We start from the raw sequence: 17,326 nt of genomic DNA on the forward strand, positions 1-17,326 counted from the left end.
ACCCTGGAGTTGTTAGAATTGGCTTGTCTCTAATCTTCTGCCCGAGTAGTTCCGTCCAACTCGAACCATCGTAGGCTAATACTTGCGCAGCACTTGACAACTCCTAACTCATTCACAAAACACAAGATTAACGACCGACAATAGGACATTCGAGGCCCGACTTCCCAATCAGGATCATCAATCTCTCCATTCGCGATCCCCATAACCGAAAACTAATACCCCCCAAGGCACCCGATAGCATCGCATTGTCCCAGACCCCTTTAGCGCAAAAATAAAAATTCGAAAGCTGGAGTTTAACGATGCTCAATGGCGCAACGATAACGCGTCACCATCGCTCCCATGATTTTTACTACCGTCGCCATAACCGATAAAGCGTTTACTATCCGACGCATTTATCCGAGCAGAAACCGAACTCGGGCGCGTAAAAGGAACCACGACTCTTAGCAGGCGACTGTTCCTCCGCGAGAGTGTTCCCGAAACCAAATCGTCTCGCATAACCAATCTCTCTCGCCCCCTCATCCAGCCAAGTGATCGTAGAAATCGAAGCGCGTTCTTGTGTTCTCGTCAACGTTGAAACTCCATTTCACCTATCTGATCGGCAATATATTCCGCGCTCTTCGCGACGGGGACGTCGCCGTGTCGGGACAGGAATGAGTCATTTTCGGCGGAGGGGGTGGGAAAGTAGTCGGTGTGGCGGGTTCACACCCGTTGAATCCTGAGTAGGTACGAGACCGAGGACGACGACGTCGATGACGACGTCGGAGCGACGGACGCCGAGCGAAATCGATGCGGAACTTTTGGAATTCAGTCGTCGAACGAGTTAGATACCATCAATAGCAACAGAGCGTCAGGGGAGGGCTCCCGGATGCCGTGGCGACATATTCTTCCTGACGTTTTTCGAAAACTCTCGGGAAGGACCACTGACGGATTTACGAACCCGTGGAAGCGAGAAGTGTGCCGGGAGTTTCGAAAACAACGGAATCCTTGCGCTCGTTGCGGACACGATACACGCGTACGTATCGATCCCACAGTGTATGTACATATGTACGCGTTCGACGACGACGGTAGAGCGCATCGATACGATACCCGTGCAGCCGTGTCAAACGCTCAAACTTGCGCCCATATCCGCGGCAACGTTTTAATGTAACCCGGCGTATTTCGCCGGAGAAACTTCGCTGGAGTTACGGCGCAATATTTCCGGCATACTCGACGAAGTCGATATGCAGTTATATACATACGCATGCATCTTTGCCAGCCTTAATATTTGGGGGCGCCTAGAGTCGAGGTTTCGAGGAATTTTTCCGCCGTCCTCCATGCACCCCCTGCTCGAGTTACTTTCATTCGCGGTTCCTCTTTTGATACACTATGGGAGGCTGTAATTGATTGTTAAGGAATTGGGAGGTTTTGGGAGATTGCTGAAAATGTTTTCATTTGAATACTTGAAAATTTGAATTTGAATTTAATTTTGAATTTGAATTTGAAAGCTGAAAAATCGTGACTATAGCCAAGTAGTTTTGTAATATTTATCACATTCCAATTTTTCATTAGTTCTTCACGAAGAATCATTCCTTTCCCCTATCATTTCAGAATCAACAGAAAAATGAAACTCCCCCTGGTATTACATAATCGCAAGCTCAGTCTGGTATCGACCTCTCATCGCGCTAATTTCAACCTCAAGATTGCATGTTCACGATATGACGAGCAATTTGCTAGAAATTGAATGAATCCATAATGACACTTATCATACCACATCGTGCGATAATAATAGAAGGGACCTATTCATAGTGACTATTATTCTCGTGCATCCGCCAAGCATCCGATCAAAACTCGAAAAAGGGGCCTCGAAATCGGAAGGGCAACCAGTTCCTAGGTAATCGCTTAAATGGGAGACGTTCGAATGGCCATTTTGCATTTTGCGAATTATTCCGGGCGAATAACGAAACGAGGTGCCGGAATCGTTATCGTTGATTACAATTGCAAAGTTGGAAAGCAGGCAGTCAAGCGGGCAGGGCAGGAAGGAAGGAAGGAAACGAAATGCGGGCCTCGACAGGAACTCGGTTACACACACTGCCAAACCGGTGGCAACTCCGAATCTTTTGTAATGTAGATCGCGGGACGATTTTACGACAGTTATGCTCCTCGAAAGTGTGATAAACAGCCCGCACCTACCCGCATAGACGTGGAACTTGAGATGGTCGAAACTGCGAGCGTGCACCGAGCGCGCGCGCATCGTCTAGCCTGTGATTCGAAGGTGGCCGAGCCGCCGCAGGAAGAACATAAATTCCCCAACTCGTATATACTTCAACATTCTTCAACAGCCGGGTATTATAAAAGTTCTCAGGAAACTTTATCAATTTAACGGATTCGCCACGTGTATCAGAGCAAAAACCTGGCTCGGCTCCGTTGACTTCCATCGGCTTCAATTACTCTTTCCAAGGACTTGAACGCGTTACCAGCTGATTCACAGCACGCTCGAACTTTGAAACGCCCTGGCTATCCTAGCGCCACGGGAGGCGTGACGTCCTTGATATTGACAATTATGTAAATGATTGTTTTCACGGGCACGCTGTCTAGTTTAGACGCAAATGTCTCGCTGTTTGGGGAGGGATTGTTGTTCTTCTTGAACGCCGAGACACAGATCTGTTGTTAGAACCGATTAGTTTACCGAGTAGTACAGTGATACAGTTGCGTATAATTAGTGAGGGAAGAGGAAGTTACTGAATTCTTCTGAATATTGCGCTATCTGTTTTTCCTAACAAGGTAGTATTGTTCCAGTAATCTTCAATTTTTATTTCAACCCTTTAGTAACAAGCGTTGATCATTGTTCATACAGCAGGTGCTATATCACAGTTTTGTTCAGAAGAATTTTTTAAAATATTCCTTAAATAAACAATTCAGTAATTTAATCATCCACCTTAAACTCAAACGATTTCGAAAGATTTCTCCAAACTCTTCCACAGAAAACAATTATTCACGGTGCCATGGGAGCAAGTACTGTACTTGATGCCAAGAAGTCAGCACGCAACAAGTCCTGACGGCTGGATGTCACCATTCATTTAAACTTCGACGAAGTCTGGTAGTCTTATTTGACAAACTTAGATAATAGAAGGCACAGAGGGGTTGGTTCCAAACTAGCTGGGCCTAGGTTAGTGTTGTTAGGAGGTTGTTGGCGAGACAGGTTCTGGTCGATGAAGGAACATGATGACGTCTATAAACCTCGTAACCGTAGTAGTTGTCTGTGTCTGAGGGAATTGATCGTCTAATGTCTTACACCTTGAGCCTCAATTAAGAAGAATTATGGCTTATCCTCACTCTCTCTCGAATATAAGAGTCCTGCATAAAACTCAGATCTAAAAAGTTGAAGTTGAACTATACCAAAAAGCAGAGTTAGATTGATAGGAAATGCCATTTCTAGTGAGAAATATGAGAGTCTATCAATATCTAATACATCGATATCGAACCCCGTGTGGGAAAGAGCCTGATACTTGTTTCTGTATATGAATAAGGTCCGTGCTTACATGCTCTGGAAACCAACACGGTATCGAAAGAAATTTTCTCAGGGAGCGTTCTTAAAAAATTGATGCTACTGCTCGTCCTGGGTCGGTTTTATCGCAGCAACGGACTACTAAACGTACCATTTTATTGGATTGTCTATGCTGCAAATACTAGATGCGGTTCGGTTGCTCTGTACAAATCTCGGTAGCGGAGCCAGCACGTCGAACACAGTGAACGGAGTTTCATTGCGCTGTGTAAATTGCCTGTAGGAAAACGCGGTACTTGTCAATTTAAAATTCGAAATCCTGTATACGCTGCGCGAGCGTCTGCTTCGTGCAACGGGGACCCATTATTTGCTCATTGAATAAGGATACTCCTCCGTTGAAAGAAGATCCTCTCATTGTGTACAGAACGTAGACTCGAGTATAGATGTGGAATATTTAAAAAGATAAGTAGATATTGAATTATCATGAATCGGGTCTCTACAGTTATTCAAAAATCAAGTTGCACGCAATTTGAAAAATGCAAATAAAAATTTGAATAGAATATTTAAATCTGACAACAGCCAAGAGTACAGCCAATTTATGATACCACCTTGGACTCGCGTAAAATTCTCGAAATATTTCTCTGAGCTATGAAAAACCAGGGAGACGCCTAGATACAATATTCCCATATCGATTTAGATTTCTTTGTAATCCCAGAAATTCGTGACTCGCGTACAGTGTCGAGCATCAAAGCCGGAACTTTGTTAGCGCGGTTAGAAGGACTCGATCGTAGTGGCAGGTGCTGGGGGGAAACCATGCTGCGGCGTACAAACAACCTCCTGTAATTTCCGTAAAAATGCACAAAGCGTCGGCAAACGCGGCGATCTCGTTACTTTAAACCGCCGTTCTGCTGGCGTAATCGAGGACATTGTTTGTTGCTCGCGAAACAACCGGCGTGGTCGAAAAAAACGCAGCAATGCAAATAGGGTCATTTCAAAATGAAAACCCGGCTGCCGCGCTGCTACACGATTCCCAGCGGCGAAAAAGCCTGGGACATCAAAACCGTCTGCCCCGAAACCGGCAATATCAGACTTTAATTTGGAACGTACACAGCGTGTTCGACGTGTGCGCCTGTGGGATACGCTGTCGTACCGTGTAATCGAGCAAGGACAAAGTATAATTCTTGGGAGATAATTTTAGTTCACAATTGGTTCGATGGATTGTAGGCATTTAAGGGATTGGGGGAAATTAGAGTTCGAACTGCTACTAAGTGATCGTCAAGTGGCTAGTAAATTTACTGTCCTGATCTGTTCCGAATGTTCACTCAACTGTACGCTATAAAATCCTCATAGACTTAATGATGGCTGTAAGGTGGATTTTACAAACAATAAATCGGATTTAAGAGGTTGATAGAGGGACTTTGAAGGAGGGATTGAGGGAAATCGATGTGTAATGGAGATTTGTATCACGTTTGCTTTTAACGTTCAGTGATAGGTATATTTAAATTAGTATAACATAGAGTTATAGATTATCCAGTAACATGTTTCATTGAATAGGTTTAAAAGATTGCAGACTTTTATTTAGAGTTTTGGTGTTACTCAAAAAGAGAGGACTGGGCACATCTGAGAAATAGATTTATATGTCCAAATATTCCATGATAAATTACTGTGCAAGGAGACCAACATAGAAGTACACTTATCCTTAAAAATAATACTCAGTTGATCTCATTCATCCAACTTGACCGTTCTTAAAGTAATTGCAAGCACTCTGGATGAATACAAGCCCTTTCAATTTACTTCCAACTTTCTTTCACGTTGGTCTAAAATTCTTCGTGGATACTCAGCTTATTAACCGTACCCTCAATAATTATGTATAGAAGTATATATGTAAATGAAGCGTATATATGTACGTATTACATGTACAAATTACATGTTTCCAGAGGCTCAGCCATTCAACATTATAAATTTTAATCTTGCATCTGACTAACTAACTAGTAACGAGAGGAACTTCGCGTAGATAAGTGGATGCTAGCTTTCCTTTTTCATAACCACACTCGAATTGAACAAGCTGTTAAAGGAGCGCATATAAAGGATATCATTACAGGAAGGCAACACAGCATTGCCATTCTGGTGATATCGATAGAAATGAAAACAGGAAAAGGAGTGCTTTCATACACCAAACCATGAAAGTCACTGTATCTCTTTGTTCTTGCACAGCGCGAAGCGTTATTTTGTTCGGATAAAAAAGTGAGTTCCGCAGCAGAATTACACGTGCGGCAGAACTGCAATCATCCATGTCCCGCTTAATCCGAATTCGATCGAAACAGAATTGCGCTTTCGAAAGGTATCTCATTTCGATCGATCGTTGAAATTGATGTCGAAATTAACGGAGTTACAACAAATATTTTTTCCCGAAAATTGAAGAGGACAGAATGTGTTTTTTAATATTTTTTAGAGTTTTAAAATTAGAAGGACTCGTAGGAAAACTATCCTTGCCAAATTTAATTTTCTTTCTTTTTCCAAGAATACATTCCAGTGTGATGGATGAAGACCAATGATGGATTTTATTTTTCCAGGCATAAGGAACTAGGTAGTAAAAACAAAGATTTAAAATCACACTTATCACTCTTACTTTAATAAGCTTACTCGGATGACTTCCCTCGGCGTCCTCATAAGCGCTAAAAAGCCATTACGTTTCAGTCGGGAGGTGCTTTTTCCAAACAACGTGGAATTGCTTCCACCCACCTGTACATCAATATTTGTTCGCGGTACCCTCGATGATCCTTTCGAACCTTTGAAACGGCTTTCCCTCCGTCACCTTTATTTACCTTTCGTTACACAGCCGACAGGACAGAAACAAACTAATAACTCGTGCGGGATAATAAAGTAGTCGAATACGACCTTTGACTCGCAACAGACGACCCCTTCTGCCAAATAATAACGAACCCAATTATCTTAATAAGAGCGTCTACCGCGTGGCAATAATTCGAAGCTTCTGAACTTGGGATACCAAAATGCCTGCAATTCCTTCCATTGCATCGAGCGATATCGCGCGAGACACACACTTGCCCCTCGCCGCATTATTCACCCCCCGTCGCCCCGCAGCTGGAGCACGTAACGATGCAAACAGGCACAAAGGAAACAGGCATCGCGACGCAACGCGTACGATCGAGAGAATCAGTCAGAGGGATAGAGCCGCAGGAAGCTGGAAAAAGAGCTGGAGCAGGGGTGTAGAGGGGTGGGGGCCGTGAGCGCTACGCGAAACGAGAAAATGCATTACGCGGACCTGGTACATGCACCCCCGTGCGCACTCGAACCTCTTCCATTCGGTTCGCCACAAATGAATATCCGATTGCTTTCGACATAGGACCCAGCGTGTGAACATATACCTGTTATATCCGGCGATACCTTTAATCGTGCGTTATCTTGTGTGAGCAATCGATAAATGTCATAAAATCGAGCGTGCCTCTGTCACGGACGGTCGATTCGAAATTTCTGAAATTCGACGGTTGACCGCCAACGACAGGCGACCCTCTCGCATCGTAATATGGATATTCAGTCACGTATAAGGTCGATCGCGAACATACGTCCTGTTAGGCTTGCGTTCCTGCCAACGCGACGCTATTGTCCAGTATTTAACACCCTGTCGGCAGATATCGACGCGCTCGCGGCTTTGCAGATGCACGGACATTATTTGAGTGGGACCGTCGAGAACGTGGAATCTGGAATTTGGCTTTCTGTGTACACGGTGTTATGGTTAAGTGAACGTGGTTAATTCTTTAATTGACGAGTGGCGGGAGTTTGCACAATTTGCAAGAATGAGTTTAACGTAAGCTTTATGCACACGGGACAAGAATGAGAACAACTTAAAGTATGAAAAGTGGCGAAGATAGACAAAGGAGAATTTAAATTAATGCGCCTCGTTTCTGGATTGTGTTTTAAGGACACGAGCGCTCTCTTAATTGGAGCTTTCATGAATAACTGAATGCTCCGTAAAATTTTTAAAAGGGAGCTGTCGGGAACGTTCTCTATGTTTAATGGTGCCATAAATTTAGATCAAAAGAATTTTATGTCCTGAATGCTATGTCATAAATCCCCATCCGCCACGTTTTTGCATCTCGTTTACTGAACGTTAATAATAAATTTCAAGTAATGAATCTGAAATTGAATTCAGTCTAAATAGAAAGTCGAAAGACTCGAAAGCTCTTTGCACCTGCAATACAATGTATATATTTGGGGATATGACATCTAGCACACTTTTTAAATCACTTACATTTCTCGTTATAAGAGACAATAGTATATTCGAGAGTGAAAGAAACTTATTAGTTGTTGTGGAACAGTTGTCTATCCATTAGTAGAATGGGAAACCGCAATCAGAGTGATTTCAGATATTATGGAGAATCCGCATTAGAAATAATCAGTCGTTCAGCTTCCGTAGTTATTTTGCGTTAGCATATGCAATATATCATGCACAAATATTTACGTCCTGACCAATCATCAGCAACAACGAAATTTGCTAAAAGCAAATGTAACGGTGCGCGTGTTTCGCGGTCGATTTGCTTTATAGGTGGACATAATGAGCCGCATCCCTGCATTCGTATGCAACGATAAATATGCTCGAAACTAAAAACGCAAACACTGTTCTAGTGGATTCAAAAACGACACCGCGATCATTTTTCGTTTTCAATGAATTTAGCTTTACTGTGATCGTCATTTAAACTCGCGTTATTTCGTAAAAGAGAACACTGTACTTCATTTCGCCATTCTTTTACGAACATTGGAATGTGGTTGGAATGTGATTGGAATTATAAAAATACAAGAGCTTACTAAACTAATACGCCAATTGCATGTACTTATATCTATTAAAAATATTTCGTACAGCTTATATTTTTTATAAACCGTTGTATATGTATAGTATGTATATGTGTAATGAATGGAAAATGGGAAATAATGAAATGAATGCACGGTTAAGAGAGTTTTTTAATATAGGAATTTCTCGTTCCGTTGGCTAAAAAAATGCACAGGATGATTTAATGGCATTGCTGTGAGAAGTTTTCACGAACATTCTCATAACGCTGAAATAATTTCCTCCTTCAAACTTTATCTTGTGTAGAATTCCTTCTTTCCATAGTTGATGGTATATTCGCATGCTTATGCAAAGTTCACTATTTTTTTAACGATCTTCTGAATAGAAAATAAATATTTGAGGATGAAGGTGAATATGATTGATCTATACTACTAGAATGATAAATACAAGTGGTAAGGGAAAGTGGAAAGTTTGTGGTCAGACATGGATACTTCGTGCACCAACGTGACATCATTTTAAAAATTGTATAAAAACTTATTTAATTCGATACAGTTTGAAGTAAAAACTGTGGTAAAGTTGGGTTGATTTTATTGCATTTAAATTACGGAAGGTTTAATCAAATTTTTCAGTTCAGCTTACACGAGAACGAGGGAAATTGAAATGAAACAGTGAGGTGTAGACTTAAAGCAAAATTTGATATTGCAGAGACTTTGTGATCTTACCTAACTTCACAAAAAGTTGTCCCCAACATTCTGCTATATTTCACAGTCAACTGTTGTTAATTCTAATTAAAGCCATTTTCTGTGAGTAAACGCATACATCCAAAAATAGAAAAAAAAATATTTTCAATTTAATTAATACTCCATTACTTAACCCTTGACCCTGTCCATGCAAATGTTAACACACTTAATTAAAACAGAGCTCGAGTTGATACCACTCTACTTCGCTTTTGACGTAGAACGAAATTGCTTGTTTTTTAACAACGCCGGTAGAAATTGCACTTCGTAGAGGTCTACTTTATTCCAAGTCAAGGTACGATGAAATTCAATGGAAGCTGCAAAGCTGTGGAACTTTCATAACTATTTCTGCTCATTTTGGATTCCATATAAAGCGGCACGCTCTAAGGTTGCTTAGTTCTATTTGCGGCTTTACAAATTTAATTTTCTTACCACGTATCAGTTCAAGTTCCTCAACTTCTTTCAACGAGAGATTTCGTCCGCGTCGGCGAAGGGGCAGAGCTTCTCTAGAAATTAGGAAACTAATGAAATAGAAAGCATTCTACAAGTTACTCTTAATCCAAAGAAAAGGTAACGAAGACGAAGAAACTAAAAGTCCAGTTACAAGTACCTCCTACTTCAAGTATCGTCTAAACTATTGAAATTGTTAAAAAGTTTCGACCATTCTGGGCAGAGTTCCCGATGAAATCAAAATTAAATTTCAATTTCATACTTTTCAAACTTTCTCATAGCCGACTGGATTCCTCTAAATGGAACAGTATCTGCATCGATTTTATCATGACACTTCGACCGTGTGCTTGTCACATCTCTCAGATTAAAATCTTTGCGAACGCGCAAATGAATGCCGTGATTTCAGCATTACTTAGTAACCTGACGGAAGAGAGAGATAAAGATCAGCGAGAGCGCACTGGGAGAAAGATGGAGGATGCAGGGGAGGCGAAGCTCGTTGTTTCCGAAAATACATGAGCGCGCCTGGAGAAACGGAAACGTGTGGAAAAGTGAATCCGCGTGCACGTGCTTAGCTCACCCGTGCGTCGACATTATGCCGGATGCTAAATGCTCGCGATACTTCCGACGTTGCACGTTCCTCAGGAAATCTCCCTAGGAGCTGGCACGCTTAGAAAAACCCAAAAATGATTCGGGTATTCGGTTGTTAATTGTACGAAAAAAATTTGAGGGCATGCTTTAAAACGACTGAAAACGAAAAAACTAGAACTTTAAACTACATTTTGCGAAACGACATTGGACGCGCATAAATTTAGTATGTTAACTGTGCTGTTCACAGGGTAAAGTGGTAAACTTCACTTTTCGAATTTTTTTAAATTTTAACGCCACAGCAGTTGATTGATGCTTAACTTTTTATATTTGAAATAAGTGTGAATATGTTTTTTAGGAGTTAATCGATTTGGCAAGTGAGCGAATAAATTAATGTAGGATGAAGTGACTACTCTTTCGTGGCGAAGATTGAGTTACTGGAAATTCATACAGTTGTGTGACTTTAGAAGAATTCGGAAATGAAGAGAGTTGTCCGAAATATTCCAAAGGAACTTAAACGAAAGAGTTTCGAGTAATAGAAAATCAAGAAAATGATGAAGTCATTGTGAAAGAGGGTTTTCGAGAAAGTACAGAAGGAAGTTGATTTAGTTCCTAACTTGTACTATACGCTTTCCAGGGAAATGGCAAACTTAAATTTTTATGGCTTAACGCTACGGTTTCGTTATTCTCACTGACGTTTATTAAAACGAAAATTTCCCGCAGGAAATATTGTCGATAAGCCATAAATTTGAATTATTATGATATTGCTTAAAAACTATAGAATTTATCACGTGACAGGTATGATGGATATAAAATACAATGAAAAAAAAATGAGTAAGTTATTTCTACTATTCTCATAATTAGAGAAATGGAACCCAATAAAATATTGATTTCGTTTTTCAAATATTATAAAGTGCATTTAACATTCCATAATTTATATATTTTTTGGTACATGGATTCTATACTTTTTTCCACATTAACATTTCCCATAATAACAGTGCTATTAACAACAAACTTATTCAATAAATTTCTTTCTTGTATGCATAAAATTACAAAATAATTTTAACAATACAAATGTTATCTCTTAAAATATTAAACGAATATGCATCACAGATTTAATCATCGCTTACAATTTCGCGCGTATCGCTCGCCAAATAAAGCAATTCATGCAATACAACCATTGCAAAATATCCTATTACCATTAAACTTATTGTTAAGCAAATATCGAAATACGGAAATTCAATTTCCGTTCCTCTTTCATATCGATTCTACTAACGCTAAAGTATTCCTCGGTGAACTGTTTCCAATCACTCAATATTGTGTTATTTTTTTTCAAACATATTATACACTTAATTGTCATATTATTTAAAGACGCCAATAATAACATTATTGGAAAAACGTTTTCGATCGCTCATTTTCAAATCCAATCATTTTCACGCAGCCGTAATATCACAGCTCCCCACTCAGCATGCAAATTTTTAAATGAACAGAGGTTTGTGTGCCAGCAGAGCGAATACGTCAACAATTAAAGGGGCACCGTTTGCGGGTTAATAAATGCTCCGAGTCGCGTAATATTCGAAGAGAAGCCACCTCGCCAGATACGTATAAAACGGTTCATCATAGATCTACTTTCTTGAGTGCTTCGTTCTCGTAATGCATAAGTCGGGCGGTTAATGCGCGTCGTTCTTGTAACAAATATAGCTAACTAAGCGCAAAAGTGGGCGGCGTCCGCGAAAGCTTATTACTTGATGTTTACAACCACGAAGAAACTTGGCTGAGGTACAGGACGAGGAATCACAGTTTGGTAACTCGACAGGAAAGTTCCACGTAGCTTCGTCGCTATACCAAACGATTTCAAACAATCCCTGACGACTCCTTTCCTACCTTCTCCTCGATCTCATAATTAACCCATTTCGCTTTGACACTCTGACACTCGGTTTTGAACTCGACGTTTACCACCTGACGGTAAATCGGTATTGAAAAAATAATTATTACTTTGAGCTGTAAAATCACGTAGCCCTGGCTAACAGAAAATCTAAAGTCCATGCATTATTTAGTAGCTTGTTAAGACAAAGCAAATGCAAAAGAGAGACGAATGTTGAACAGTATTTTTATTAATTCTTCATTAGTATAAGTCACAGAATTTATATTACCTCAGTGTTAATATTTATTGAGTAAAATATCAGTGACCTGATTATACATAATAATGAACTGAGAAGTTGTAAATTCTCTGTGTACTATTATTAATCATTTGGGATAAAGGAATTGCAGGAATTCTACCACATTCTTGTAATACTGTCACCATATCAGTTGAATATTAAATAACGAAACATTATCCAAAATACCTTTATTGTATATCATTAAATTGTTATCTAGAACAGTTGTACTCCTGAGAGTATAGTTTGACTCGTACAATTCAGCGACACAAGCAGGGATCAGTTAAAAGAGTTTCAATTTAAATGAGTTAACAATGAAAGTATCCGTCAATGTCTGGCGTGAAATATTAAATTGTCCTATGTGGTTCATACAGCAAAGTATTGACACATTGCGTCGACTCGGTTTGCTCATTCGAATTCAGACACGCTCGGATCGTCGACGGGATGTATATTCATTGGCAAATTGAGGCACCAGCTCTCGTTCAGTTTTCGAACATCTAGTTAATAATACGTAAGCAATTACGACCCTGTTGTTTATTAATGTCCATCGTGTTACAATATAGCGATTATGACGGTGATGCTTTATGTTTCGACGTGTGGCTGTTCATTAGCGAACGTCAATATTTATTAAGCGCACCAGGTGGATAGCAATGCCGCGCGGGCAATCACAAACATCACCAAGTGATCGAATAATGCGTAAATACGGCTAATAAGAGTCTGTGCAAATCAGTAGCAGGATAACCTATTAGTCCGACCGGTATACAGTTACTTAATGACATTCATTTGGTAACATTTCTCGGGGATTAAAGCGACACAAATTTTCTTTCAAAGAATCTCTGATGATACTTTGAAACATTGACACGTTTCGCGTACACATTTTATTAAGAATTCTTCTTTAAAGTCAGATGTATTATTTAAAAACTGTGTTAAATACAGTATTTGACTATTATATTTATCTAGAAAAAGAAATATTGGGCTCTTAAGATGAAACGTGCCAGTAAATGAATATTTTACTTCTCCACCGTGTAACTCTCAGAATCGATATCAAAATAACTCGCTTCAAAATTACGCTCAACGTCATTCCTCCAGAGATTTAAAGTACCTTCTCTTTCCCCTCTGGTTTTACTATTTTACATCCAAGGCTCGACCCTTTAAGCTGCTTTTCATTACAGAAATGAAGGCGGCGAGGGGAAGCCAAGCGAAGGTGATTGTACGGTCTATTCCGAGTTACCGACTTCCTTCTTTCCGCAATTAAATACTTGGGATAGGCGCGATTTAATTAACGAGCCCGTGGAACGTCACATTTATACGGTGAAACGCGCCGCGACGGCCACGCCCCAGCGAAAGGCTATTTCTACTCGGCCGAAGTTTATTCGCCCGCCACGGCGAGAAGATTTAAGGAAACATTAACGCAGCATTGTTTCACTGCTTCCAGACTTCGGCATAACGACAGGCCGGCAGGAGGCGAAATATCCCTGCGCTTTTGTTTACAACAGCAACGAGACAAGGAACGGTACGTTCGCGTCGCCCAACTACCCAGGCCTTTATCCACGCGACACGGAATGCCACTATTTCTTCAACGGCCAGCCGAACGAACGAGTCCATCTTCACTTCCACTTCTTCGACGTCGAGGGAGTGCGACCGTAAGTTCAATTTCCTTAATGCAGGATGGCTATAGCTATTCTAAATAAATTAGATATTTCTGAGACTGCATTTACCATACTACTATATCTGTATTTCTGAGGCTGCGATTTCTGTATCTGAGAGTCAGACAAACTCGAGTCGATTTTTTTTTAAATTAAGTTCTTTACAGGATCTTACTGATTTCTCTTTATTTTATTAGAGGAACAGGAATTTAGCTGTGTTAGAAGTGAAGAAATTTTAGTGGTATAAAGTACTAGTCGCGTCCCATGAGAAGTCTCTTGGAATGCATTGCTTCTGACGCGTTTCAGGGACTTCTCATGAGACAGGAATAGAGATTTTTGTATACTGTGTTAAGGAATGGGTGGTTGTATTTGATTTTCGGCTGTCTTGAAAAATAATGAAAAAGGATGTGGGTCAAGTTGGTTAGCAGGTACAGATCTATCTTTGAGATTATGATGTTCTAGGTGTTTAGCAGCTTATTTCATAGATATTCGTTTAATGTCAGAAGAGCTCGAAACATTTTAATTAAACGGTGGGTAGTTTGGAGTTTCTGCTGGATTCTTGGCGGCATGTGATGTATCATAAACCTGGGGCAATTGAAGTCGCAAAGCTGCGAGTAAGGAGCCGCTGTTACCTTGGGCTTTCCTCTAACCCTAGGAACACATTATAGCAAAACGGTTCGATTCAATTTTAATTTGAATTTAATTTGAAAATTTGTAACGTAAATATACGAATATTTAAAATTTGAGACGTTAGAAATTGGTAGCGTTTGAAAATTCAAAATTTGAATGCCTTTGTTTTGGAGAATCACTATTGGGATTCCTGAGTAACTGAGTACTTTCACCTTCATATGCTACAAGGTTAAGTAACATCGTTAACAGCTAAAGTATCGTTAAGTAAACTCGAGATTCGATAAGTTACTCGGACTTTGTATGTATCGTGTGAGCTAACAACAACAGTACACGAGCCCTTTCATTAACACCTTGAACATCGTGAGGACTAATAAGCTTTCGGTAACCCCTTAGGGTTCGTAGAGTTAATTAACCCATCAGCCTATGTTTATTTCCTGATTGTGGAGACTAGAGTACAAGTACTACAATCTGTTACACAGAGAAGTGTACTTTGACGTGAAAGTATTTGTTCTTTGACGCGTTTATGCAGAATACCTCAACCTACATTAAACACTACTCACTATAAAGTGTAATGCACAATAAATTCAATAATTCGTAACTAAATTTAGAAACTCACCTGTTTTGAAACGCTATATATAAACGAATATTAAAGTAAGGAAAAGAAAAGTACCCAAGGTAAACCGACAACTCTATCGCGGTTGGAATTCGTGGTACTGAGCTCTTTCAACTTTCGTTTCGTCGCTCAACAGGACGAGACAAAGTGAGGATCCTTAGTCAACGAGGAATCCATTGAAGGCGAATCGATGCTAGTTCGATTGGGTTTCCTGTCGCAGTTCGACGTTCCACTAAATCAAACTGCGCCAAACAAAGTTTCGAGCTGCTTATTGGTAGACGAAGACGGCTCATGGAGGATCTAGTAACCGATAGACCTGAGAGTCCATCAAAATCTGCAGCATTTGCGTAATTCTAGCCAATTAACGAATACTGTTGATTAACAAGTGCATCAGTAAGAGGAGCAAACTTGCATCGCCTAATCCGTCATATGATACCGCGAAGAGATGAAATGGAAATACTATTACAGGCAGGAGGAAGAGCTGGTCATCTAATGACCTAATTCGGCTGGTATAAAATCGCCATCAATAATCACGCTGTAGAGGGCCGCCGCGTTCATTACTGGAAACAGCTAATTAGTCGCGTTTTGCCAGTTTCTGCCGAACTTTTAAGCAATCGTGAAAGGAAACACGAACTAGGTCTCAGAGCTCTTTCCACCTTCTTTCGCAAATATGGTCTGAATTTTAGCATATCGAGATGTTGAGAAAATAGATCTCTGTTAATATTACGTTTATTATTAGTGTTAGAAGTTATTAGAAAAATAGTAGGTACTTAAAGTTTCTATATATTAAATATTCAAGTATCCAAATCTAGAATCTATTATTCGTGCTCTATTTAGCTCTATTTTTTCTCCTTCAATCTCTAGTTAGTTCCAAGTAAATGAACAAGAATTAAAATTTCATCTCTATTATAAAGGCAGTGACATAATCAACCCTTTAGTAATCCCCACTAACCCTTGTCATAATCTCAGCAACGACAACAATAATCTCAGTCATCTGCATACTTATTTATAGCAGACTAAAATAAAGCCCTACTTTCTCCAATTCCGAAGCAGCTAAAAAGCTGTAAATACATGGAATCCTTTTAAATAAAACTACCAGTCTTTACACACCGAGTATTTTTCACTTCGATAACTTCCAAGATCTCCAAACTCTTCAAGGAACGCTCGCCCTCTCGCGGTAACTGCTCGTTAGACGCCCAGATATTTCCTCCCGTGTTTTCTTTCGAAACTGACAGTCGTAAATATCGAATAGAAGTTCAATTAGGCGGAGTGCGACCCTGTCGAAGACGCAACACTCGGGCTAGATCATTGGTTCCCTACCTCGAAACAGAAGAGGTACATTTCGATCTCGTAAATCCGAGCTTGGGTAAACAGTCGATAATATACGTTCGAGGGCGAGTAGAACGAATGATGATCTATCACAGGAATTGCCACTTATGTCATCGGTACAAGGAGCTGCTCGCGATATATATCTCCCTTTCGGTGATAATAGCGCCATCGCTCACATATCAATATTTCTTACGGTCTCTATATGTTATTCGAGGGAACCAGCGCGCATTCTTCCGCGGCCGAGCGGTCGCGTAAATCGTCGTTATCAGTTCCATTTATTCGGCGGAACCGCCGTTTCCTTTTTACCTTTAATTACGAAGCGGAAGGGGGGGGGTCGAGATATTTTCACCCTGGCCCTATTTCTGCTATTTTCACGGTAACAATCGCTGGGCCCGTCAAACGTCACTGCTGCCTCGACCACGGACGTTGCCATTAAAGTTATTTTCGCGCGGCGGAGAAGGAGGAAAAAAATATATCGAACTTGGCACATCGCGGCTGACGCAGTTGTCGCGCAGAAATGAAACGTTATTTCTGACGGGCCACCGTTTCCAACCTTTAATCACGGGGTTACGTAATCGGGGATTCACCGACTCGCTGGGAAATATTGGAAAATATTTATGGAACGCCGAGAGCGGAATGAAATCTGTGGGCTGAGTGGGAGATGGTTAAAGCGATATAATTTTTTAGATTTAGTTCAGGGATAGTTTAAGCGATGGGAGCTCGGGGATGAGGGGAAGTATTCAGAAATATGTGCACTAAAAGGAGAGGTCGTTGAGATATGAGCCAGGGAGATAACATTTACTGCATTCCAGTTGCTATTGATACGTTTGTAACGTTTACTTAATGTCTGACCATATTCGAGGCTATACTACTTAGTGGGCGTCTGACCGCATTT

The 17,326-nt window shown here is 40.4% G+C and overlaps 1 protein-coding gene across 2 annotated transcripts in view; it reads left to right on the top strand.

The window, feature by feature from the left end:
* The window catches only part of Sol1, a 327,555-nt gene that overhangs the window by 303,304 nt on the left and 6,925 nt on the right, over positions 1–17,326 (top strand). For both annotated transcript variants that reach the window (XM_076384888.1, XM_076384889.1), the window contains one exon: positions 13,649–13,856. In XM_076384888.1, the coding sequence (XP_076241003.1) occupies positions 13,649–13,856 (208 nt within the window). The remainder of the gene's footprint in view (positions 1–13,648; positions 13,857–17,326) is intronic.

This window comes from Calliopsis andreniformis, chromosome 9 (assembly GCF_051401765.1).
Source record: "Calliopsis andreniformis isolate RMS-2024a chromosome 9, iyCalAndr_principal, whole genome shotgun sequence".
In the NCBI taxonomy this organism is placed as follows: domain Eukaryota; kingdom Metazoa; phylum Arthropoda; class Insecta; order Hymenoptera; family Andrenidae; genus Calliopsis; species Calliopsis andreniformis.